This window comes from Dendropsophus ebraccatus, chromosome 1 (assembly GCF_027789765.1).
Source record: "Dendropsophus ebraccatus isolate aDenEbr1 chromosome 1, aDenEbr1.pat, whole genome shotgun sequence".
In the NCBI taxonomy this organism is placed as follows: domain Eukaryota; kingdom Metazoa; phylum Chordata; class Amphibia; order Anura; family Hylidae; genus Dendropsophus; species Dendropsophus ebraccatus.
This window is the reverse complement of record NC_091454.1, coordinates 116,886,825-116,913,550: the sequence shown is the minus strand read 5'-3', so window position 1 is coordinate 116,913,550 and position 26,726 is coordinate 116,886,825. Positions and strand designations below refer to the sequence as shown.

The 26,726-nt window shown below is 44.2% G+C and overlaps 1 protein-coding gene across 8 annotated transcripts in view; it reads left to right on the top strand.

Moving 5' to 3' along the window:
* The first annotated feature begins 692 nt into the window (after positions 1-692).
* The window catches only part of KIF21A (kinesin family member 21A), a 107,973-nt gene continuing 81,939 nt past the window's right edge, over positions 693-26,726 (top strand). For 4 of the 8 annotated variants that reach the window (XM_069977200.1, XM_069977190.1, XM_069977209.1 and 1 more), the window contains exon 1: positions 696-974. In XM_069977200.1, coding sequence (XP_069833301.1) covers positions 931-974 — 44 coding nt within the window. In that variant the 5' untranslated portion in view covers positions 696-930. Of the gene's footprint in view, positions 975-26,726 lie in introns of all 8 variants that reach the window. The other 4 variants (XM_069977231.1, XM_069977221.1, XM_069977240.1 and 1 more) reach the window with 4 other exon arrangements.

The following is a 26,726-nucleotide window of genomic DNA, read 5'->3' as shown; positions in this document are numbered from 1 at the left end:
GGCTCTTAGAAGGCGGGGAGAAACATTGCATTAATTTGACCCAGACTTTTGTGCATTAAAGGGCTCTGTCTTGAAGGGGTTAAATCGAGAAAAAGCCAGAAACAAATGCTAAAAAGCAGGGAAAATGCAGTCAGTTTTTTGGATATTTTTTCAGTCTATAAAAAAAGGTGATACAAAATGTGTGTGTGAGGGAGGCCAGACAGTCTTGGTAGGTTAGTATTAACAAATGTAGTCGTATGGCCCCCTGATAGTATATACACTAATCCAACCTACATGTCAGGTACAACTACTTACCAAAACCAAATACAATTGATTCAATAAAAAATAAACAACAAATTAGTAAAATAATTTAAAAATAAACCAAGGTCCCGGACAATGGTAGAGGAGCAGTTGGACACATGTGTGCCTATGTAACAGGCGCAACCTCCTCCTCAGCAGGGTGCCGCCAGGTGGAACAACTACAGCTTGAAGCTCTGAGAAAAAGAGGCGGGGCCCGGGCAGCCTGCAGCACTCTGTATCCCCCCCCCCCTCACAGCGTCCATCACTGCCATACCTCAGTCAGAAGGTAACATACATAACTGCTACGTCATTGCTATATGATGTGACGTCAGTGTAGTGGTTGGTACACAGTGTCAGGTACACGCCCCAGCACAGGACCTGCAGTCGCTGGCGCGTGGTGACGCGAACAGGAGCTGATGACGTCACGGGGCGGATCGCCGCACTCCGGCAGCAGGGGGCGTAGTTGTTGTGTGTCTGCGCTCTCCTGGGCTCTCCCCCCGGTAGCTCCGCCTCCCTCCCCGGCTCCCATCACTCTGACGATGTCCCGGGGCTCTCTGATGTGGCGTTAGATGGCAGCCGCTGCGGGTGACAAGCAGGACCTGTGACCGTCCCCAGCCACCAGACCGGCGCCGAGCGGGGACACCGGGCGTCATGTCGGCCGCGCAGGATGAAAGCTCGGTGCGGGTCGCTCTCCGGTAGGTGTGTGTGGAGCGGAGCAGTCCCTGACCTCTGCCTCCTGTGCTGCTGGCTGCATCCTCCGGCCGGCGGCTCATCCTGTGTGCGGCTGTGCAGCCACCTGAGCAGGCCCGGCGTGTCTCCATGCTGGGGGCCGCACGCTGCTCCTCTCTGTGCCATTCATTGCGCTGCACCTGTCGGGCCCATCCTGAGTAAACAGCGGCCCCCTGGCAGGCTGCACCTGTCCCCGGGACACTACGTGTGCGGTGGCCTCAGGCTGGGAGCACACAGGCGGCCGGGCTGCGGCTTGTGTTGTCAGGGGGCAAACAATGCAGCCTGACCTCCTGCAGCCCTTGTGTCTAATGCTGCTGCCTAGTCATGTCTGCCCCTGTGTCTACTACTACTACTACTACTACTACTACTACTACTACTACTACTATCCAGTCATATCTGCCCCTGCTGCCCTTGTGTCTACTACTACTACCCAGTCATATCTGCCCCTGCTGCCCTTGTGTCTACTACTACTACTACTATCCAGTCATATCTGCCCCTGTGTCTACTACTACTACCCAGTCATATCTGCCCCTGCTGCCCTTGTGTCTACTACTACTACTACTACTACTACTACTATCCAGTCATATCTGCCCCTGTGTCTACTACTACTATCCAGTCATATCTGCCCCTGTGTCTACTACTACTATCCAGTCATATCTGCCCCTGCTGCCCCTGTGTCTACTACTACTACCCAGTCATATCTGCCCCTGCTGCCCTTGTGTCTACTACTACTATCCAGTCATATCTGCCCCTGTGTCTACTACTACTATCCAGTCATATCTGCCCTTGTGTCTACTACTACTACTACTATCCAGTCATATCTGCCCCTGTGTCTACTACTACTATCCAGTCATATCTGCCCCTGTGTCTACTACTACTATCCAGTCATATCTGCCCCTGTGTCTACTACTACTATCCAGTCATATCTGCCCCTGCTGCCCTTGTGTCTACTGCCACTATCCAGTCATATCTGCCCCTGCTGCCTTTGTGTCTACTACTACTATCCAGTCATATCTGCCCCTGTGTCTACTACTACTACTATCCAGTCATATCTGCCCCTGCTGCCCTTGTGTCTACTACCGCTATCCAGTCATATCTGCCCCTGTGTCTACTACTACTATCCAGTCATATCTGCCCCTGCTGCCCTTGTGTCTACTACTACTACTATCCAGTCATATCTGCCCCTGCTGCCCTTGTGTCTACTACCACTATCCAGTCATATCTGCCCCTGCTGCCCTTGTGTCTACTACCACTATCCAGTCATATCTGCCCCTGCAGCCCTTGTCTACTACCACTATCCAGTCATATCTGCCCCTGCTGCCCTTGTGTCTACTACCACTATCCAGTCATATCTGCCCCTGCAGCCCTTGTCTACTACCACTATCCAGTCATATCTGCCCCTGCTGCCCTTGTGTCTACTGCCACTATCCAGTCATATCTGCCCCTGCTGCCTTTGTGTCTACTACTATTATCCAGTCATATCTGCCCCTGCTGTCCTTGTGTCTACTACTACTATCCAGTCATATCTGCCCCTGCAGCCCTTGTGTCTACTACCACTATCCAGTCATATCTGCCCCTGCAGCCCTTGTGTCTACTACCACTATCCAGTCATATCTGCCCCTGCTGCCCTTGTGTCTACTACCACTATCCAGTCATATCTGCCCCTGCTGCCCTTGTGTCTACTGCCACTATCCAGTCATATCTGGCCCTGCTGCCCTTGTGTCTACTGCCACTATCCAGTTATATCTGCCCCTGCTGCCCTTGTGTCTACTACTACTATCCAGTCATATCTGCCTCTGCTGCCCTTGTGTCTGATGCTGCTATCTAGTCATAGCTGCCCCTGTGTCTACTGCCACTATCCAGTCATATCTGCCCCTGCTGCCCTTGTGTCTACTGCCACTATCCAGTCATAGCTGCCCCTTTGTCTACTGCCACTATCCAGTCATATCTGCCCCTGCTGCCCTTGTGTATTTTGGGGCTTAAAATCTATGGACAATAATTCTAATGTCATTCATATCTGCCCCTGCACTTGTGTATGGCCGCGGACACCTCTGCCGTTGTGTATGGCCGCGGACACCTCTGCCGTTGTGTATGGCCGCGGACACCTCTGCCGTTGTGTATGGCCGCGGACACCTCTGCCGTTGTGTATGGCCGCGGACACCTCTGCCGTTGTGTATGGCCGCGGACACCTCTGCCGTTGTGTATGGCCGCGGACACCTCTGCCGTTGTGTATGGCCGCGGACACCTCTGCCGTTGTGTATGGCCGCGGACACCTCTGCCCCTGCCCTTGTGTATGGCCAAGGACACTGCTAATAAAATGAATACCTGACCCCAGACTAAAGCTGGCCCCACAATGCTCTCACATCCATGGTGGTCCTGCGGTATTGGATGCCTGTTGTGTCTGTGATCACTTAGCATGATGTCACCTGTAAATATTGTGTGTGATCTCCTCCCTATGGCACAGGATACACTGGGGACATCATGATGGGAAGCAGCGCTTTGTTGTTGCATGAAATAAGAGGCAACATGACATACCTGGCAGCTGCTTATCCTCTGTATGGGCAGAACATACATGCAGCGCTCATTATGGAGGAGGAGAAGAACCCATTTTCATTCAAACTATTCTCTCCCTATGGCTTTATAGTGTTTATGGATGCAAGGGTCCTGAAGATGTGGCAGGGAATTTACTTTTCCTTTTTTGTGGGTTGCATAGGCTCTGACTTATTTTGTCTTTGTATTTTGACTTTTCAGTATTGAGGTGCCTTGAGGCGGTCAGGCGTGTGCAGGTGCCTGTGGTGCATACCATAGTGTCAGCTGGAGAGGCCACGTTGTGCACATGTAAAATCTTTATATTCTAGGGAAAGGTCTATCAGTAATGTCACCAGGAGTCTCTGTAAGGTCACCCATCATTTGATGTGTGTGACAAAAAGTTATGTAGCACATGGCGCATTTCTTACAGAAATCTCTGCCACTGTCCTGTTCTTTTGAAAGCAGAAACCATATAAACATTGCAAAAATAACTCTCTCTAGATATATCGAATGGCTTTATATTTGCAGAAACGTCACTTAAACCCCTTACCTCTTTTAATATACAGGGGTTTTTTGTTTTTTCAAACTTAATTTTTATTGTGCTTTAAAATAAAATTATTTACAGGGGAACAACCGCAATACAGGGGCTGTACGCAGACAGCCATTCGTAAGAGAAAATTCTAACAAGTCACCGTGCAGTGAATGAGCGGTGTCCATGAACACAAAAGACAAAAGTAACAACCCCCCCCCCCTCCAACTCCCCCCCCCCCCCCCTTCCAGACTCGCAGACATAAAGGACTGGCAAAAATCTATCTTTTAAGGTATTATCTACCTACCCGGGTGTCGGGAATGCGCAATGCCCCCAGGCTACCAACCACATCCTTCCTCATGTACCATTTCGTATCTTTAAACGGTCGGACAATCTCATAGATTTCCGAAGGTAAGAGAAAAGTGATAATAAACCTTTTCCACTTTTTAAAGAATGACTTGACTCTTTTTTTCCCTAGCCGGCTCAGCATCTAGTTGGTCCAAAAGTAGGTATCTCTTGACCTGTTGGGGGACATGTTCCACTGTGGGCATATCCGATACCAACCAACGGGACAAGAGACAACGTTTTGCCACTAATATAAAGATGTGTACTAGCTGTGTAATTTGCAAATTATCCGGGGGGATATGCAGCATCAGCAAATGTGGGTCTAGGGGTACAGTGAGGAGAAGCTTAGTGCCCATAAAGGAGAGCAAGTGCTGCCAAAAAGTTGCTACCCTTGGACAAGAATAGAGGCCATGGTAAAGATCAGTACCATATTCCGAACAATTCGGACATGCATCTATTCTGTCTGGATGTAGCTCAGTTCTAGGGAAGCTAAATCCGTACGTGGCATGATGCATGATGCGGAATTGGGTCTCTCTCCACTGTTCACTAACAATAGCTCTCCTGACTGACCCCCACCCCTTCAAAATCAGTTCTGTCAGGTCTGGAAGGGGAAGTTTATCTTCCCAGTATCTGAACAAAGTATGGGACGAGCCTTTTGTGATGGCCGTTCTCAAGGTGATAGATAATGATTGCGTAATCTGGAGGAAAGAAAGGAATGCAGCCGATGATATGCTAAGAAATGCCCCTGTCCCAAACCATATTTGGATTGCACCTCTGGGAAGGTCAAGTATCTGTGACCCGACAACTGCATTACATCGGCTGCCGTCCGAACCCCTCTCTCCCTCCATTGAGAGAACAAAGCATTTTGGCGACCTTGCGGAAATTCAGGAAGGTGCCAAAGGTCCATTTGTTGGCTCACCAAGCTATGGAGTCCCAATAATTTTCTACTGTGGTGCCAGGCCTTAATGGTATCCCTGAAGATTAGGCTGGATCTAATGTGAGACGGGAGTGCCACGTATGAAGCAGGCCATTTAACGACCAGGGGTGGGCTAAGCGGGATTTCAGTAGAAAATTTGAGTGGTTGCTAGAGCCTCTGAGCCAGTCCACTCCGTGCCTTAATAGACATGCTAAATTATAGCTCCGTACGTCTGGTAGAGCCAGACCTCCTTTCTCCTTGGGCAGCACCAACTTCAGTCTTGCAATCCTGGGGCGTTTAGAGGTCCAAATTTAGAGAAGGCTGAAGTCAATGCTGACACGTCTCTGTGGCTAAGAAGGATCGGAATGGTCTGGAACGGATATAACAGTCTAGCAAATCCTATAATTTTTAGCAAGGCCACTCTGGCCATAAGAGATAGTGGCAAAATGGCCCACCTAAGCAACTCTGTTTGGATCTTATGTATCAGGGGAGGGTAATTTAGCTTGTATAGGGAGCTGGGGAATCGTCCAATTTTTATGCCTAAATACGTGATGGTTTTGGGAAGTGCAGCGGATTGGGAGGCTTTGTCTAATGGGGAAAGAAGTCAGTTTAAGTAAGTCACTTTTATCTTTATTTACTCTAAAGCCAGCCACAGAGCCAAAGTCTTCTAGACTAGGTCTCTATTAGGGTCACTAAGGAAAATAAGTAAGTCGTCTGCAAATAACATGGCCCGTAGCTCTCCCCCCCCCCCCCCCCCACATTGATCCCGTCAAAATCCCTGGCTAAACTCAGTCTACGGGACAGCGGCTCAATGGCCAAGTTAAAAAGTAAGGGGGACAACGGGCAACCCTGTCGCGTCCCCTTGAACAGGGGAAAAGGAGAAAGAAAACCAGGAGTATGGATCCTGGCCACTGGAGATAATATACAGGTTTTAAAGGAGTATTGGCACTTATACTGTCTAGTCTAGGGGTGTCAAACTCTGGCCCGCCCAGCTGTTGCAGAACTGCAATTCCCATCATGCCTGGACCGCCAAAACTTTAGCTCTGGCTGTTGAGGCATGGTGGGAATTGTAGTTTTGTAACAGCTGAGGGGCCTGAGTTTGACACCTGTGGTCTAGTCTAAACATAGACCATTTGTAGGTTAGCTTGCTTTTAAAGTGTACCTGTCCTCATTCCCATCATGCTTGTACAGCCAAAGCTTTGACACTTTAACCCCTTCCTGCCAGACCACGTACCAGCATGTTAATTTTTGTGGTGTGTTCACACATATGGATGTGCCAGTACGTACTTGGATGAACTGGACTATTTGGTATCACCGTACATGTAATGAAGCTGGTACTTAAATTATCACATGATTTAGCCAGCACGTTACTGCAGAAATTTTAATGCTAGAAAAATTAAATGTGTGCTTTATTTATGAGGAAATCATAAGGCTGTTGGCCATAATTTACCCCAAACCCAAAGTACAATATGTTATGAAAAAACTTATCTCGAATTGCATGAATAAGTTAAAGCATCCTAAAGCTGTAGCTGCATAACGTGAGACAGGTCCGATTTGAAAAATTGGCTCTGGTCCTTTAAAGGGTACTTATCACTTAATCAAACTTCTGACTTGTCATAGCAACATGTCAGAGGTTTGTATAAGTGGGGGTCTATCAATAATTAGAATGGAGCGGCAGATGCAATCTGCTTCTTCATCTGTCTCACTGGTAAAGTAGCAGTCAACAGAATTATAATGGAGCTCTATGGAACTTCCAGTAATTTCTGCACAGAAAGTTCTATAGTGCAGTGAGAAGGACATGGAGAGGCAGATCTGCGCTGCTGCACGTTTCTGCCCCTTCATTCTAACAATCGACAGGGATCTTGCTGCTTGTACCCCAACTAATACAAACTTCTGATATGTCGCTATGACAGGTCAGAGGTTTGTTTTAAGAGGATGTACCTGATATTACATCCTCTTTAAATAATGGGTACCCTTTAAGGCTGAAAACCTAAAAGGGGTTAATGCCCTCAGATTGCGCAGCATAAACGCACCCTTGACTAATTTAATTTTGGCTATTTTGCTGTTATACTTTTAGTATTGTGTGGAAGATTTAGCACGGTAATGCATTTGTCATATACATAGTGATAAGCACTGACACTATGTGTACTACTTCACACTGCACTTCCTGATGTATTTCCTGTGGTTTCTAAACCAGTACACTGTAGTGAGTTACTCAAGAAGTCGGTGTCCTACTGAAATAGCATGCCCGCAGCCACAGTGCTGTATTCACAATTTTGACATATTCTCCAGCTGCACCTTATGTGAAGGATGCTTGCAGGGAAACTTCTCCAGGGAAGAACGTGTGTCAGCTTTCAGTACATTGTTACAATTCCTGCTATCTATATGCTTTTAGGCAATGTAGAAGGCTGACACAAGGCCTTGTATGAGGAACTTTGTATCTCAGTATATGCAAAGTCTTATTTTACTACCAAGATATCTATTTACGTACAATAACTTTTGTGTTACAAGATACAAGTCTCTGTGCAGGGTATCGTCCTCTATAGCAGGCATAGTCTACTGCCTAAATAATTCATTCTTCACGGAGGACAAACCCTTGCTATTTTATAGAAAAATGCATTGTCACTGCAGCTGGCACTGAAATATTGATGAGTAGCTTTTAGTGATGTGTGGCCCCATACTGGTGTATTCAGCTGTTTTATTATCAGCAGATTTATGGGTTGTTCGACAGGCTGGATACAAAAGTGCTGACCCGAATGCCGACCTTCAGTGGTTGGTGTTTTTTAACATCTTGTGAAAATAAAAGTGGTGTAATACATGTTTATGAAACTTTTTATACTATATATAAGTAGTGGTTGTAGCTTTAAAGTGCACCTGTCATTTCAACAAACTTCTGACATGTTATAGCAACATGTCAGAGGTTTGTATAAGTGTGAGTCCAGGTGCTGAGACCCTCGCCAGTTGCTAGAATGAAGGGGGACAAAAGCATTTGCTCGCTCAGTGGACAGAATTATACTGTGGAACTTCCTGTAGACACGATTGCCAGAAGTTCCATAGGCTCCATTATAGTTCCGTCTACTGTAAACATTTTGATGAAAATATTTTCCCCTCTTCTGTTGTGAAGGGATTTCCTTTCCCATGTCTGGCTAGTCTCTGGACAGCACCCACGGCCCTGTGCCACACCATGACATCATGCTGGTGATTTTTGACGTGTTGGCAGCGTGAACTCAGTCACCAAGACCCTTTTGTCTCTAGTTTGAATCAATTTATATTGCTTACTTGTGTATGAAAGTTACTTATCATTATTCAAGGTAATAAGTAGAGGTGAGCACATCTTCAGTATTAGCAAAGTGCTTCACTAAGCTTGGTTGTCGGCTTGTCAGCCGGCTGCCTTTGATATCTGCTCCGGGGACCTGGGAAAGCTAGATGCAGCCCTGGGAAAGTTCTCCCAGGACTGCATCCAGCTTTTCCAGGCACCCAGAGTGGAGGCTTAAAGCGACTTTGTACCCACAATCTGACCCCCCCCAAACCACTTGTACCTTCAGATAGCTGCTTTTAATCCAAAATCTGTCCTGGGGTCTGTTCGGCAGGTGAGGCAGTTATTGTCCTAAAAAACAACTTTTAAACTTGCAGCCCTGTTCCCAACGGCCGTGGCTTAGAGTATCTGTGCCCTAACTTTGCACCACCCCTCCGTTCTTCCCACCCTCTTTCCTATTACTCTGCAGTGGACACTGCACAGGTGCCTTAACGATCTAGCCAATTTGACGTGCTGACACAGCTGATGAATAGTAGAAAATCTGCCTGGATCATTTCTAATGATGAAGATGGCGGGGAGAAGGGACAGAGAGGTTGTGTCAGCCTAATGCATACACACTCTAGGCCACGGCCTTTTGGCACAGGGCTGCAAGTTTAAGTGTGCGTGTGATACTTTTCCTGATCCCGGCTCCGGCTTGCTTCGGCGGTTCCCGGTGTCTTCAGCAAGCCGGAGCGGGGACCAGGTGAAGTCCCCTGCCACCGCTGGCCGCCTGCCCGCTTGATCTCCCCACAGCTCCAGCCGCCCAATCAACCCCCTTGCCCGCCCCGGACACCCGATCGCCGTTGCTGTTTAAACTATTTTTGGTATATAAATATAGGTTCAGCAATGGGAATCCTAGCTAAGGATTCCAGTTGCCTCCGCAGTACAGTCTTCATTGGACATTACTGAATTCAGGCAGCTAGTTCATATGGAGATTCATGCTGAGCATTTGATGTCACTACCATGTATGCATTGTTTTGTGTTTGTTCTGCTAGACATATCTTTCACTTCTTGTGATAATTTTTCTCATAGGGCACAGGATCCTGCCCAATAGGCTGGCTGAGCTTTCTGACTGACTTACATACTATAAAGGTTTGGTGGCTTCATGCATGTGTAAACAGACTGGTCTCAATGTGGCATGTGTCTAGCATGCTAAATGCCCAAAGTACGCTATTTGATAATCTCCCCTCCAGTGTATCTGCATGTCTTAGTCAGAGCTAGAATAGAGCTTTCAGGGCTGGGGTGAGTATTCTTATAGAAAAGAATTAAAATTCTTCAACTACTCTAAATCGTGTTGCCCATAACAAGCACCCACTGACCTTCAAAGTGGAAGGTATACGTCTGGAAGCTTACAATAAGTAGCAGCACTGACGTTCACATGATTCTACTTAGATTGGATCTGAGTTGTTTTATGGATTTTTGAAGAATTGGATCAGGTTATCACAAAGATCCCGTACCTGGTATCTAAAGACAGTTGTATGAATAAAGGTGTCCTTCATCACTTGGTTAATTCCCACATCTATAGATGCAGAAATACGTGTTTCTGACTAAAATGCTTTAATGCAGATTTTAAATTAAAAATGTGCACTTTTGTCCACATAGCCATTTACGCACGTGTGTATGGAAATCTATCTATCTATCTATCTATAATCTTATTATAAAATTAAAATTACTGAAGTGTTCAAATTTAGCATTTTTAAAAAGCAGTGACCAGATGGGTTTTCAATGGCAAAGGTTTATTTTCCTTTTTGTCGTACTTGATGAAAAAAAAAGATCCTCTCTTGTTCATTTAAAATAACTGCTTGAGGGGATATTTTTATAGCATGCAATTGTGGCTTACTCCATTTTGGCCTTTGATTTGTGGAAACCACATCACTTAAACCATACACCCACTGTGCCGTACGTAACTCTTTGTCTGTCTTACTTGTGGGTCTACTCTGTCAGTCATCCATGTGGGTTTGTTGTCATGCGTGCCAACAGAAGCCATGAATAGGATGAGCCCTGACTGAAGTAGATTTTTTTAAATCAATATTTATGTGCAGTCACATTCTAACACCCATGCATCAACATGCTATGACAGGCTACTTGTCATTCATTCAGATGATCTCAATACAGACTTCATCTCCATCAAAAACCTGAAGTTGGGCGTGCTCTAGAACCTCTCATCTCTGTGAAGCTTATGGTCGTGTGCTTGCATGTTGGAATAGTAGGAGGAGGGCCTTTGTGTGTGAACTTGTCAAGCACCTGTTTCATCGAAATAAGAGATTAAAAAGTCTTATGCTGCATTTACACGTAACGATAATTGGCCCGATCGTACGATTAACGATGTCGGAGTAAAGTTTTTTTTTTTCATAACGAGCAGCGTTTAGACGGTACGATATATCGTAGGGAAAATTCGTTGTGCGATCGTTTTGCGAACGCTTAAGCCTATCTCACATATTGGTTAAATCGGCGAACGACTGTTCACACGGAACGATTTGCGAACGACGATTTGATAACATGTTGAAAGATCAAAATGCGCGATGTATCGTTCGTTGTATGATCGTTTGCTGCGTTTACACGTACGATTATCGTTCGAATTCGATCGTTATCGCGCAAATTTGTACGATAATCGTTACGTGTAAACGCACCATAACATCTGTAAATAGATTCTTTCCACATAAGAGGTAAAACATACTTTAGGCTTTCCAAGTACTCTAGGACAACAAGCTTCACATTGGGAGATTTCTTTAAAGCGGCTGATATGCCGCAGTAGCTGTGTGTGTCAGTAATACATAGCCATTAGTTGCACCCCTGCCCTAGAACGACACCCTAAATGCTCTTATGCTAGTAATTTTCATAAGAGCATTTAGCGATTTTTAACATCAATGCAGGGGAGGACAGGGGTGCAACTAATGGCTATGTATTACTGACATACATAGCTACTGCGGCATATCAGCAGGTTCTCTGTTAAGAACCTGCTGATAGTGCCGCTTTAACTTACTGCCTCCACAGCCACTTTTGGCAACTTCGCATGGCGACAGTTTAACTTGTGCACAAACATGTGTGAGAGGTTGCAGTCAACAGCCGCAACCCCAGAGATACATGGATGAAGGGATTAAAGGGAATGTACTACTAAGTACATCACTTTGTGCTTTTTGCATGAACAGACCGATGCGGGGTTCCCGGTGCCGTGGTTCTTTTTTTGAACCACCCCCCGGTTCTTGTGCACAGTGCCGGTCTATTCCAGAGCATGGGCCTAGCATGAAGCACTGGGGCAGGCTTTAAAGATGTGTTCCACGATAAAATAATTGATAGCCTGTCCATAGAAGCCGGAAGCAGTTTGCTCTGTTTACAGTGTAGTGGTGGCAACAGGGTACCACAGCCCAGTAGGGGATTATGATAGATCTGTTTTGGGTGGTAGCCCAGGGCCCATGGTCACCCAAACAGATTTATACTTTCAGTGGTGTGTTGCCTCCTGGCTTCTGTTCTGCCATGATCTTTGTTTTACAACGATTTTGCACATATCAGGGTGACCAGTCTGTAGTGGGGGCAGGGGGATACAGGGTGACCAGTCTGGAGTGGGGGCAGGGGGATACAGCGTGACCAGTCTGGAGTGGGGGCAGGGGGATACAAGGTGACCAGTCTGGAGTGGGGGCAGGGGGATACAAGGTGACCAGTCTGGGGTGAGGATAAGGACACGAGAGCAGGGTCATATGAGCAGTGTGAGAAGAATGGGTGGTGTTTTGGTGTAATTTGGGGTCTGAATTAATTGTGGGGTCCAGTGTCTGTATTTAGGGGTCTGGTTGATATCTGGAATAATGTTGTGAATTGAATTGGGAGGGAGGGGGGTAGTACACTATTTTATACTTTAACCCCTTAATGGCACCAGTTTCCAGACTTGTGCCATAGAATAACATTACACTGGGGCTCAAGCTGCAGAAAGATTAAGAAGCTTTGCCTTCTAATTGACAGGTACAACAATAAGGAGCGGAGACATTTAGGGACCAACTTCAAAATGGAAGCAATTTAGAAAATGAAGAGTGAGCACACAGCTGCCTGATAATTATTTTTCAAAAACCTTTACAGGTACATGGTAAATATGACATTATCTATCCTGTATTATGAACACCACCGTAGCGCTGCCATAGTTACAGTGGGTGGGGGGGGCCAAGCTTGGTGAACAGCCTGGGGCCTATGGTAAAGTTAATCTGCCCCTGGTGCAGCCTCAGCTCCTATTGAAGTGAATAGAAGCCGAGGTTGCAGGCGAAAGCGTGGATAGACAGGCAGAGAAAGAGACAGCTCTGAAAGTAAGAAGTCACAGTTTAGACTGCTCACCATTTTTTTTCCATGGCTTCTATGCTGCAGTAGCTTTGTAGGCTGTGCACAAAGACAGTGCAGAGTCTCCTCCTCTGTGTACAGACACCATAGATGTTAGGCTCCACCCAGCTCTAGGAGAACACAGGATGGTGGTACTGTGGCTGGTGTGCTAACATTGCTGGTCTATCCTGTGTATAGGTCACCGGTGTTATAAACCCCCCTTTAAGGTCTATGGCTATCTTAAAGCAGACTTGTTAGCAGGAAAGCAATGGTACATAAGCCCATGGCTACATAGGGCTAGTCATTATGATTGTGGACATGCAATTGGCAAGACTGCTGGTCTGATGACCCGAACTGATAGGTGTCAGTTCAGGTCATCAGAGGCACAGTCAGGTTGGCACTTATGGCTGTAATATGATAATATTGGGGGCTGTAGTACGCCCTTGTGAAGCTAATAAAACAAAACCTACTATGAGGTCTGCAGCAGCAGTACAGGACTGCCAATAGTCTATGCTATTAAAAATAAATACAGTAACTCTCAAGATTGCTAGAGGCTTGGTTTAATACTTGGAATAATCTTTCTATTTCCCTAATTTGCAGTGCTAAAACATGCTCTAGCTATGTTTTATTATATAACATGTGTAACCTAGAAATGTGCAGTGCTGTGTTTCAGCATGGTTTGCAGTAACTTGGCCTTTTGAATTTGACAAGATATATATGCGGTAATAGCTGAAGAATGCATGTGATTAATCCTGCGCACACCACCCTAAAGCTATAATCAACTCATTGCCTTGCTTCCATTTTACCTATAATTATAGAGCACTGACTGACAAACCAGATCATCTTGTTTCGTAAAGAACAAATTCTTAAACATTTTAGGAAGTAATTCTGTAATTATTACTAATTTTCAAAGAAAATTTTGTAAGTGTACATTTGTTGTAATAATGGTATGTCACACTCCTCATGCAGTCTGGTCACGTACTGTAAGCTGGAAAGCCGGGCCCTTGGCTTAAATAATAAGTGACTTTTATGAATAGCTTTTCGGATTGGCAAAGTCTGGATTCTGCAGCCTAAGAAGTAAAGGGCCTTTTACACACAACGATTATCATGCAAAAAAATTGTTAAGTCAATTGAATTTAAGCCATAATCTTCCGGTGTAAACGCGGCAGTGATCAAACTACGAAAGAAAAATCAATCTTTCGTAGTTGTCGATCGCATCTTATGAGCTTACCTGAAAATCCTTGTAAATCATTCTCAATCTTTCAGTGTTAACACTTATCGGTCAGTGTGTGTGTGTAATATATATATACACACACAATTACGAGTATTCAATATTTATCCTCTCTTCTTAATGACATTCTGATCTAAATCGTTTTAAAAAAAAAATCCTTGCTTGCTAAACAAGCGATTAAATGATTTATCTGTGCCTGTAAAAGGACCCTAACATTTCACATTGCTTCAGAATTTTATTCCTTCTAGGTACAGTAAGTGCCCCCAATGGGGATCAGAATCTAATTTCTCTAATTTGGGCACACCCACGCTAGGGTCAATGTCATAGAAATACAGTTATTTTTGGAGTGTGGGTGGAAAACCACATTAACAGGAGAACATGCTAACTCCATGCAGATGTGTTCTTTGGTCATATTCAAACCTAGGACCCCAGTGCTACAAGGTAACATTCTATGACTTTTCCGGAATCCATATTTGTAGTAAGCATGTAAAATGGCAGTTCACAAAGATGTTGCTTTTTTCTCTGGTGTTTATTCATTCAGGGCCTGGAAATTGCTGTCAAACTTGATGTTATATGGGGCGGCAGCCTCTTGTTCTGCAGTCACAAACCTGTGTGGTTACATTAGCATATGCCTAGGGCTCTCGCCTCTTATCCCTGTCAGTCCAGGACCGTGCTGTCTCTCCTTTTATTATACCTTCTGCTTCCTGTTGGGTACAGCAAAACTTGTAGCTTTACAGAGAAACAAGCACAGAACATACTGTGCAGAAACTATCACGCCCTGCAAAGAGACTGAAGTTTTTGTTTCTTTTTCCTTGATTGTGACAGTCATGGTACATGACAAAATGGACCAAAAAATAATAGTTGTTACTCCAAAAAAACAAATCCCTATCATTGTATAGTTACTCCTCAGTACAGACTCCACTTTAAGGGCCTGTATTACTTCAGCATAATATCCCCGCAGCACATTACAAAGAGTGTCATCTTCTCACATCTGTCCCCAACCCCAGAGAGTGCTGCAGGGTCCCCATGTTTTCCTTCAGCTTTACTGCAAGAAGAAATATATTATTAAATATATTATAGAATGGTAATTTATTATGCCTCCAACTCTAATGTAATGGATGGGACTTGGGAAAAGGTAGAAGATGCAAAGCACAACAGCAGTAATGAAACCTTTATATTGAATGAATTGTTCTATTAAAGGCAGTCAATGTTATTTATGGCACTTAGTCAGACACACCTTGATTGTTGTTGGGTAAACATTAGATGCAACATGAAAGGCAACCCTATATTGACTAAGGTTTTCTAAACTGTTTATGAATACGCGATTGTTTAATGTGCACTATAGTAAGGAAAAGCTTGTCCACGTTTCCTCTACAGTGCGCTAAGGTAATGGCTATGTTCATGCCCAATTCTTTTCCAGTTGCAAGAGTAAGGTTCTTTGCACTCCATGTAAGTTGTGTCTGTTTGCTGTTTGCATTGGGAAATCTCCCAGCACATACAACAAACATACACGTAGATCCATTGAGCCAACCGTGTTAAAAAAAGTACTGTACACACATTTCTAGAAGGAATACCATAGGAATGGCTTTATACAGGATTCTAACAAAAGATGCTGAAGAAGTATTCATGTAAAACAAGCATTTACTTAAACAGATCAGGTGTGGTGACTGTTCTAATCTATAGTGTGCCCTATAGCGATAGTTTTTCTGGTAAGCTCAGGCCCTGAGCTATGATTTAAAAAAGCATGACACTTATGGGTATTATTTCATTTTTCCTCACTTTCAGCTAAGGGCCCTATTACACAGAGTGATCAGCTGATGAAATAATCATTGTCTGATCGTTTCTTTAGGCCTTGACCTAAAATCATTCGTTGTCGGACGCGCATCACTGGTGGCAGAAAATTGAACAATGCTGCTGGTCTTCTCCTGCACTCTGCATGCATCTCGGTCCAGCAGGTGCAGCTTTAGCGCTGTCTGAGCTGACAGTCCACTCAGCCAATCACTGGCAGTGGTGGTCCTGGACAGTGATTGGCTGAGCAGCCGGTCAGCTTAGAGACTGCTTTGAAGCTGCAGCTGCGGGACTGGGATGCAGCAGATCATTGATCAGGCCTTTAATGGCCCATGTACTAGTACCCAAACATGTTCTTGGTTTTCCTGTGGGAAGCAGGAAACTCTAAAATGTAACATACTTCTGTATTATTGTGTTGGATCCTATTTCTAACTGATGATGCAGCTACATCATGGGTTTCCCAGTAAGCTGCAGGCTCAGGAGCTGAGGCTGCTTCAAACATGGCAGGCGCCTGCTGCTGGCAGCTGACAGTTTTCATGAATGGCTGGCATTGGATAGCTGTCCATTGCCAACCATTTAACTGTTTAACCCCTGAGTGACTGCCCATACATGTTTTTATGGAGATCTCTTTAGACTAGGCCACTGCATTTCTATGGTGGCAGTTTAACCCACAGGGATTACTGGAGTTTGGCTGTCAGAAGAAAAGATGCCCTCCTGTGCTATCTGCCAAGACAGGAGAAACCTTTAATCCTGGCAGTTTAACCTGGTAACATGCGGCGATCAAATAGGCGGGGCTCTGTGACCTCGTCAGCAGCCAGGCAACACTACAGGTTTTCATGGCAGCTGGGGGCCTGCCATGTATATTGGTTTCTATGGCAGATGGAGGTTCTATCTACCTGACTGTTCATTAAAGGACAACTCCCGCGGGACCCCCAAAAAAAAAAAAAACACAGACACACACAGACACCATACTCACCATCTCTCCGGTGACGATCGCCACTCGATTCGCCCGCCGTCCGCCTCTCCGTCGCCGCCGTCCGCCATCCAGCGATGTCTCCAACTTCCGGGTCCAGGGGATGGAAAAGGCTGCCAGTGCGCTTGCGCACCGGCAGCCTTTTCATTGGCTGGAGCGCATCACATGGCTTCCAGCAAGCTCAGCCAATCAGGGCTGAGCAAGCTGGAAGCCATGTGATGCGCTCCAGCCAATGAAAAGGCTGCTGGTGCGCATGTGCACCAGCAGCCTTTTCATCCCCATTCACTTTGCATGAAGACGCCGAGGAGGAAGAAGACCCGGACCGCCCCTCGGCTCTGACGTCGTCATCACCAGATGCCGCCCCGGAGAAGAGGACCGTGACGATCGTAATAGGTAATGTATACATTCCTTAACTTCCGGGGTGGGGGGTCGGGGGTCCGAAAGTGGGGGAAGGGGGCCAGGCCGGGTATTTAACCACATTACAAAGTTATATAACTTTGTAATGTGTGTTAAATGAGCAAAAAAAAATTTTTGTGGGAGTTGTCCTTTAAACTGCAGTGGGTATACTCGAGAAGTAGCAAATGTACACGTTAAACAGATGATTACCTTATAAAGATTTTTTGCTGTATGCACAATAAAATGTGTAGTACACCATATTTTTGCCTACAACAGAAAATAGCCCAAAACATTGAAATGGAACCAATGAAACTTCTATAAAACACAGTGTGTACGCAAGCCAAAAACAGGAGCCTGTTCAAAACATGCAGCCGATACACATCTTGCTTTGGTTACGTTACACCTAACTTTTGATATGTTACTGTCCATGGTGAGACTAACAATTATTTCCGTACTTGTTGTTATCTATTCAGTCACCTTCCCCCAGTTCTTAGCTGCTGCTTTCTGCTGAAGACACAGAAAACTGTGTGAGCTGTTCACTCCATGTTCGCTCTCATCTCCCTTCTGAGATAGCTGATGTAAAACAAGTCTCTGGCAGGCTGTGTCTGCAACTTTCTAGCTTCTTTGTAATGCTGGGAGGGTTCATCTCAGTGAATTAATCAGCAACTTGACCTCAGATTAACCCTCCCAGCATTACAAAGAAGCTACAAGAATACAGCATACACAGATTACATTAGATGCCTTGGAAGGGAAGAGGTAAAAGGGGGAGATGGAGAGAAAAAAACTCAGATTTTTGTGCCTCCAGCAGAAAGCAGCAGCTGAGAACTGGGGGGAAGAAGACTGAATAGCTAATACCAAGTATGGAATGAATTGTTAGTCTTATCATGAGCAGCAACATATAAAAAAGTATGTTTGAGCAGAATACCTCTTTAATTGTTTTTTTTTTTTTTTGTTACACACCTTTTGTGACCTGTCTAAATTACAACTCTTGGTACATCACACCCTTCAACTTCCCTATTTTATGATAATTATATGAATGCAACAGCAAACACAATTATAAATATATAATATACATACATAACACACACATACACACACACACACACTACTCTAAAAAAAAGTTAGGGATATTTGGCAAGTGGGTGAAATTTCAGGAGGCGCCTATTATGCACTCTAACCTTTATAGGTGAACTTAATGTGACTTTCTCTAAACTTTTGAATGTACATGTACAACTGTTCAGTGTTTTGGTATTTTTTGCAAAACTTGCTGTTGTCTACCAAGGAGCTTGTTTGGTAGTGCTAGGTGGTGGAAAATACAGCATGGGCAGGTGTGTCTAGTCCAATACCGACTGCCCTACACTTTATGAATGGTACAGTGATAAGCCCATACTACTTAAATAACGACAGAAATTCATTAATTGTGCCTCTGCATGAACAACACAAGCCTAATTTCTCCTTTCTGCTTGACAATGCTCCAGCTTATTGAGGTCGCATCATCAGGGAATGGCTGCTGGAGAGTGGGTTATCCAATGGAGTTGCCTGCACTTTCTCTAGACCTGAATCCCATAGAAAAAATCCCATAGAAAAAAATGTGATTAGCAGAGTCACCATGCAGAGGCTCACCCCAGAACCTCAATGACCTGAGGGCTGCCTTTCAAGAAGAGTGGGATGCCATTCTTCAGCGGACAATAACTGAACTAGTGAACAGCATGTCATTGTTGCCAAGTTGTAATTGCTGCTCAAGGGCACATGACAAGTTATTTAGACGTTTAACATTTTTGTTGGGGTATACGCACCACTCTTGTTCAGGTAGAGGCTGGATCGAGCCAATCCAAGGGTTTCCCTCTGAGCGCAGGTGACCACCAGATGGATAGTACTTCAAACGCTTTTTGGACCCTCTGTACTCACGGGCCTTTCTGAAGTTTATCAGACCTTTTTACTACTATAGTTGCCTTTTATTTCAATAAATTGATTCATATGCATGCATCTACTTAAATTACTGTAGTGTGATCTTTTTACATTTTCTATAAATTTCACCTGCAAGCAAAATATCTCTATTTGTGAGTAGTGCATATATATTTTGATGAAGCACAAATGATACATTATGTGAGGGGCGTAATTAAATCCATCAAGGAAAAGAACAGTACAGGGATGTAAGTTACGGTACTTTACTAAAGTAATTACCAAAGGAATTGGCAAGTGTATATTTTAACTCAGACATTTGGAAGATACAATGACTATGCCATAATCCTATTTCTTTCCCAGTCGTTTTCTCTAAAACAACAAACTTTCCTAAACTTTTCATTCTTTGTAACCTCCCTGGGTATAATGGAAACCTGGCTTATAGTGGTATTCTGGCCCTTTAAAACTTAGCGGAGAACATAACAAACATGTTATTCTTACCTCTCCATGATCCAACATGTCCTCCTGCTGTGTCTTGGTGTTCCCCGCTGACTGCTGTCGCCAATGTAAAGTGTATGGGCTCTCTCGACAATCCATCGATGTCGGTGGAGATAGGGGTTGGGTATGATGGAAAATCACTGCCTGACCCCCATTGTTCTCAAAGACATAAGCCCCAGTCAGAGCAGTATGGCTGTGGCTTACCCCTCTTATTAAAGGTGTATTGCTACCTTAAGGAATGAAAACAGCAAGATTTTAGGTTTATTTTAGAATTTCATACTATGGGTAAATGTGGCAGGATTATGCAGTTGAACTCACTGCCGCAGAATCCTGCCTGTCTTAGTGTGCCATAGCCTGTCTATAAGAGGGCTCATGACGTGTCAATTCTTTGTGTGGAGAGCGGTTGGAGTTGAGGCGCACGAGCCCTCTCATAGGCTATGGCACACTAAGGCAGGTGGAATTCTGCCACATTTACTCAGTGTGAACATACCCTAAAATGGAAAAGAAATAAAAAGATGTTACCAAATACAGCTCTGGACAGTTCCTGACACAGACAGGAGCAGCAGGAAGGACCTTGTCAGACTGGAAAGAATACACCACTTCCTGCAGGACATACAGCAGCTTATAACGTTCTGACACTAAACTGCTCAGTAAGGGGCTTTTACACAGGCTATAATGGGCTAAAGGGTTAGCTTTTTTTTCAGAGACTCAGAAATCAGCCAATCATTAAGTAAATGCTTATTTGTCAGCTGATCACTGGGATGTTCCCACCCTAAAATTTAGTTGTTTCCCTAAAATAAATTAGCCACTACACACCTCCTTGTGTAAATGTTTTTTTCCCCAGTGTTTAGCATGCAGTGAAAGAAGCAGAATCCATACGAATTGAGCAGTAAGATGTGTTCTCCTCTGTAGACTGGCTGACAGGAGTCTGAAGGAGGCCAAGAGACACAAGGCAGTAAAACAAGCTTTATAGTGCTCCCCATTATTGGCCGCCATGGTTATCACACGCTCATAAACAGATGCTATTGTTTAAGATATTAAGGGAAGATGTCTTTATTCTGATTGCAGTGATAAGCCTGTGCAGGGGCGCACTCTCCCGCTTTGAAGTTTGTCCTTAGATTTACATGGCTGCTGCATAGGGATATGTGCTGCTGTGACATAAATATTATAGACATCTAAAGCATAAACCCTGACACACATCTCAATAACATCTGTCAGGAGTGGACATTATCTCCCAGTCCCCAAGTAGTGTTGACTCCATTCTCTCCCCATCCCGCTCAGCCTTTCAACCAATGACAGAGAAAGAAATCTCCTGACTCATCTCCTCCTCTCGCACGCCACCTTCCAAAGTGACCCTAATCCCTCACACCTCCTCCAGTCTTTTTTGCTGGCCTCAACGAATAGATCGTTCCCTATACCAAAGTAGAGAGAGCGCTGTCAAGTTATCTAATTATTAATGTTGAGTAAGGTTACGAGAGCTTGTGACCTATTCTGCAAAAATAAAATGTTTGTCTTTGCAAAAAAAACGAAACCTGCCATAGTGTCTTACAATCAGAATGTCCGTTGCTTCCCATAACAACTAATCACAGCTCAGATTTCTATTATTATAAATCATAAGCCCTGGTAAGCGCTGAGCTTTGCTATGGGTAAAAAAATATCCCTACTGTAACACTGCTTGATATAACATCATGTGTTAACGGGAAACTAACAGCAGATTAGAAGAATCTAACCTATGTGTGTATATTCCCATAGGGCAGGAGATGCTGAGGAAGAAGGCAGTTTTCTTACCCTAATCTCAAAGTTGTTTTCCTGAAATTCTGTGTGTTATCATTGTTAAAGCGGCATTTGCCACAGACGTTCTTTACCTGATGACTGCAGGACTGTTAAAGGGGTTGTCCGGCGATAAAAAATTATTCACAGAATAACACACATTACAAAGTTATACAACTTTGTAATGTATGTTATGTCTGTGAATGGCCCCCTTCCCCGTGTCCCACCACCCCCACCCGTGTACCCGGAAGTGTGGTGCGCTATACATTACCTGTCACGTGCCGACCACGGTCTCCGATCCTCAGCAGTGACGTCTTCTTCGGGAGGCCGGCGGATCTTCCAGCGGCCACGTCATCAGCTGCTCAGCCGCGATTGGCTGAGCACAGTTATGCTCAGCCAATCGCGGCTGAGCTTCGGATGACGCTGCAGAGGGCGGCCGGCACTCGGGAAGATCCGCCGGTCTCCCGAAGAAGACGTCACTGCTGAGGATCAGAGACCGTGGACGACACGAGATGCGGTGAGTATAATGCACCACACTTCCGGGTCTAGCGTGGGTGGGGGGAAACACGGGGAAGGGGGCCATTCACAGACATAACATACATTACAAAGTTGTATAACTTTGTAATGTGTGTTATTCTGTGAATAATTTTTTATCGCCGGACAACCCCTTTAATGATTCTCTTCTTCTCCCCCACATTCTTTAGTTATTTGCTGATTGCCCCTATGCTAATCAGGGGCTTAGGTGCGTTTGGGGTGTCACCCAACGCCCTGAAGCATCAGCTCGGTCTGCCCTGTCTGCCTTCTCCCGTGCCGCTCACTATGCATATATGAATAGGCAGAGTGGGTGACCCGGAGCAACCCCATCAGCCCGTCTCCTCCCATGCTGCCCAGTCTGCCCCCTCCTGTGTTGGGTTGCTCTGGGCCGCCCACAATGCATATTCATATATGCATAGTGAGCGGCACAGGAGGGTGCTGACTGGGCAGGACTGTTTAATTAGGTGGTTTGGTGCACTGGGGGTGGTACAACAGCCTTTGGTGCACCGAATCTCTCACCTGCCTGGTCCTTCTCATGAATATTCATTAAATTATTTTTCAGCCCCCATTGAGAAGCCATTTGAAAGAATACTTTGTCCATACAGCCTCATCCTTTGTGTGCAGCTGGCTGTTGGGTCATTGCTTTGCCTGCCTGATACTACGCTGCTCTTAAGGACTCGATTGTATAATATTTTTCCTGTACTACTGAACGTTTGTGAAACGATTATATAGTCTAGTTTCTGAGACAAAGCATTCATGCTATATGGCAACAAACAAGATGCAAGCCCTATCATGATTGTCTATTTCAAAAGAACAAAAAGTACAGTACAAAAACAGATATGTCAAAATGTGTTATGGAATTAGGCTTTTAAAGAAGAGTAACAGGAATGAAAAAAATCATAAAGAGTGTTGGTGTAGTTCGTTTAGTAGTGTGTAACGTTAGAAAAAGTATGAGTGACTCTTATTGTAATAATGGAATGATTTGTGTTTACAAAGAAGTATCTTTGCCAAAAAGTACAACCTTTATTCTTTCTCTGCACGTGTTAGATTGTCCTGCATGGCTGTGCACTTTCTAAATAGGTTAATAATAATAATAATAATAATAATAATAATAATTTTTATTTATATAGCGCCAACAGATTCCGCAGCACTTTACAATTCTGGAGGTACATACATAGACAAAAAATCGACATTACAGAGATACATATAATTATCCATACATGAGGAGTGAGGTCCCTGCTCGCATGCATCAGCTTACACACTATCAGGAGGGGGTGCGAGACAAAATGGCAGAGGGGCAAAGTGCATCGTTGTTCTTATGGTCCAGCCATCTTTATAAATAAGGCAGTGCAGGTAAGGGTGGGTGAACCTGTCACCAGCCAATGCCTGCATGCACAGGTCTAAGTGCTTAAATGCTTGGTGTGTGTGTGTGTGGTGGAGGTGTGTGTGTGTGTGTGTGTGTGTGTGTGTGTGTGGAGGGGGGGTTGAGGGTTGAGTCAAAATTAGGGAACCTGGTAAGCCTGGTAAGTTTGAACAGATGTGTTTTGAGGGCACGTTTGAAGCTTTGGGTATTGGTGGTGAGTCTGACAGTCTTGGGTAATGCATTCCATAGAACTGGTGCAGCTCGGGTGAAGTCCTGGAGACGGGAGTGAGAGGTGCGGATCAAGGTGGATGTAAATAGGTTCATTTAACATAAATATTTTCACAGTCAACCATGCTTCTCAGATCTGGTTCTTTGGTGATGATATTGGTAAATGTAGAGTAGTTGGGAGATGCACACACCTTATTTTTGTTCATACTTTTAAAGGGATTGTCTCATGACAGACAGACCCTTTAGAGAGATTATCCTGGACTTGAATAAAACACAACCACTGTACTCAGAATCGGCTGCTTTTTTACCTGGATCCCTCTTCAGTATGAAAGCTAGCCAAGACAGGAGCATCCTGAACTCTCAAACATCACATCCAGTATGTATTACAAAAAGGTGGAGGGGTTCCAAAGCTAGGAGCAGGTTGCTAACTGCATATTGGGAGCTCTGGGAATGAATGGAGGAATGAAAATTCAGTCTGAGAGATGGTGCATCTTTGTTTCTAGCTCAACGTAACCACCCACGTATGTAATATTTTTTTCTGTGTCAGACTTGTTCATAACAATCAATACAACGTAATATGCATCTGATACTTGTATTTATTCCTTGAACATAAAAGCTGGTCAGGCTACTGAAGGCTTATTTAGTTCTGCATTCGTTTTCTAACCGCAAACAATGGCCGATACTCCTGGAAGTTTAACATTTGTTTTGTTCAGGTTGAACTTTGTAACGTTGTCATCTCCACGTTGTCATTGAAACAGAGTGCCTTTATTCTCTCTATCAGGGTCACAGTTCAGAAACTAAAAATAAACTAAAACACTAAACTAAACACTTATGGTGTGGGCATTAGTGGGGGCCATTTTGGGTTTAGCCCAAGAAAACCTAGGAAAAAAAACAGCAGGAAACCTAGAATCGGCCCTGGTTAGGTTATGCCCTGGCCAGCGATTTTTTTGTGTGAAAGTTGGTGTTAAGCGAACTACAGAAAAGTGTCCGGATGTGGCCAAACCAAAACACTCAGCATTCAACTCCTGGCGTCTTGGGAAGTCAGATGCTGCATTAGGGAGTCCTGGAATACATAGATACAACCATAGGCTGTATCCATTTTTTTTCTGACTGTCCTAGGACTGCATCCAGTTTCAACTTTTTTTCGGAAGTTCGCCTGCCTCATCTACACAGTCATAATGTGGCTGCATTTTGGTGTCCTTTTTATAGTCATGAGAACAGAAAACTCTATTGTATTAAATGAACCAATATTAAACGGGTTATAGAGGATAAGGAGCTGATAGCTGGGGGGTCTAACTGCCAGGACATCCACCAATCGGGAGAAGAAGCACCTCCAAAAAATCCATAAAAAAAAGGGTACGCTCATTTACAGCATCTGCTACATATTTAAAGTCGTCTTTAATAATTTAGTTATATTGACCCTTTTAGTATAAATGTACCTGTAGGCTGGGTTCACACACAGTATTTTTGTTCAGTATTTTGGTCCTCATATTGCAACCAAAACCAGGAGTGGATGAAAAACACAGGCTAGTTCACACCCTGTTGAAATTTAGTGGATTTTATGACCACTATTAACGCCAACTATTTGCCATTAAATGACGGCCATCCACTAAATTTCAACGTTGTGTGAACAGAGCCTTTCTGTGTTTTCCATCCACTCCTGGTTTTGGTTGCAATATGAGGACCAAAATACTGAGCAAAAATACTGTGTGTGAACTTAGCCTTAATGTGTGACTTGTGGACTCATTTTATACTACCTGGTGAAAATGTTGTGGACAGATTCTTGGTGCTGTGGACCACTGTATCCCGGGTTTGCCATTCTGATATCAGGTCTGACAGTGTACAACCTGCCCAGAGGCTGCTGAAATCTGAACTGCTCCTTTTCTTTTCCTGTACAATTACATTACTGCAAATGTAGCAGCTAGCCATGATCTGTCTGCTGGAGGACTGATGTGGATGAAAGGAAGCCAACAAGGCTGACTCACACCGGTTTATTTAATAATGAAGAAAGCTTTTGGATAATCTTATTAGTCTTTTTTTCTGTTTGCAGGTCAGATTCTGTTTTGTATTTAAAGGGGAACTAAATACAGGAAACTTTAAACACTTTCTATTCTTTTATGTACAGTCTGGGAATAGATGTTTATTACATTACTTCCAGTCTCTTTGCCCTTTTGTTACAATGCCTTGCAAGGGAACCCTTCTCAGCAAAGAATAGAATAAATGACAAATTGTATTGTAAAGGTGCTTATAGACATTAGCATGGCCAACTGAACCAGGCGATCTCTGCGAGACCAGCTGACTATATTTTTGTATGATGGTGTGCTGACTGAGACTGTTGAATTTTGGTGTTTTTAAGGCATACAGGTTTTTGTCACAGGTGTTTGGCAGTGGCTTATTCAACCCTCTCCATTTAGTTTTTTAGTAAAATCTATTTTTGCTGATAGATTTGTAGGCCTTGTGCCTTTTAGAAACTTGGGAGGGATTCCAACTTTATAATACCCTACATTTTAAAGCCCTTCTATAGCTCTCTAATGTTGCAGCTAAGTATTAGGCTTTTAGGTGGATTCAGCTATAATACTCAGATGTTGAGGATTTCAATGGGGAGTTGCTGCTACTCTGGACAGTTCCTGTCTCGGACAGAGATGTTAGCAGAGAGCACTGTGTGAGACTGAAAAGAAAACATTTTCTGCAGGACATACAGCAGCTGATAGGTATGGGAAGACTTGAGATTTTTAAATAGAAGTATATTACAAATCTATATAACTTTGTGAAACCAGTTGATTTGAAAGAAAAAGATTTTCACTGGATAACCGCTTTAATGTCAAATGGGCATGAACAGTCACTGTGGTTAAAAAAAAAAAACAAAAACACAAAACTGCAATATGATTATACAGCCAGAAAGAAAGCCCTGTGGCTGTGAGCACCATGCCCCTCTCTCTGGCCACTGGCTAATTCTGCCATTTTCGCTTCATTGTAGTCTAAGGCCAAAGTGTTAGTGTTAGTGTTGAGCTGTATTAAAAAAAAAAAAAAAAAAAAGTCATACTCGCCTTATCAATCATCCACCTTTGTAGTTCTGACCCTATCTTTCTAGATTTCCCTCTGGTCTTCCTGGTCCCTGTTAA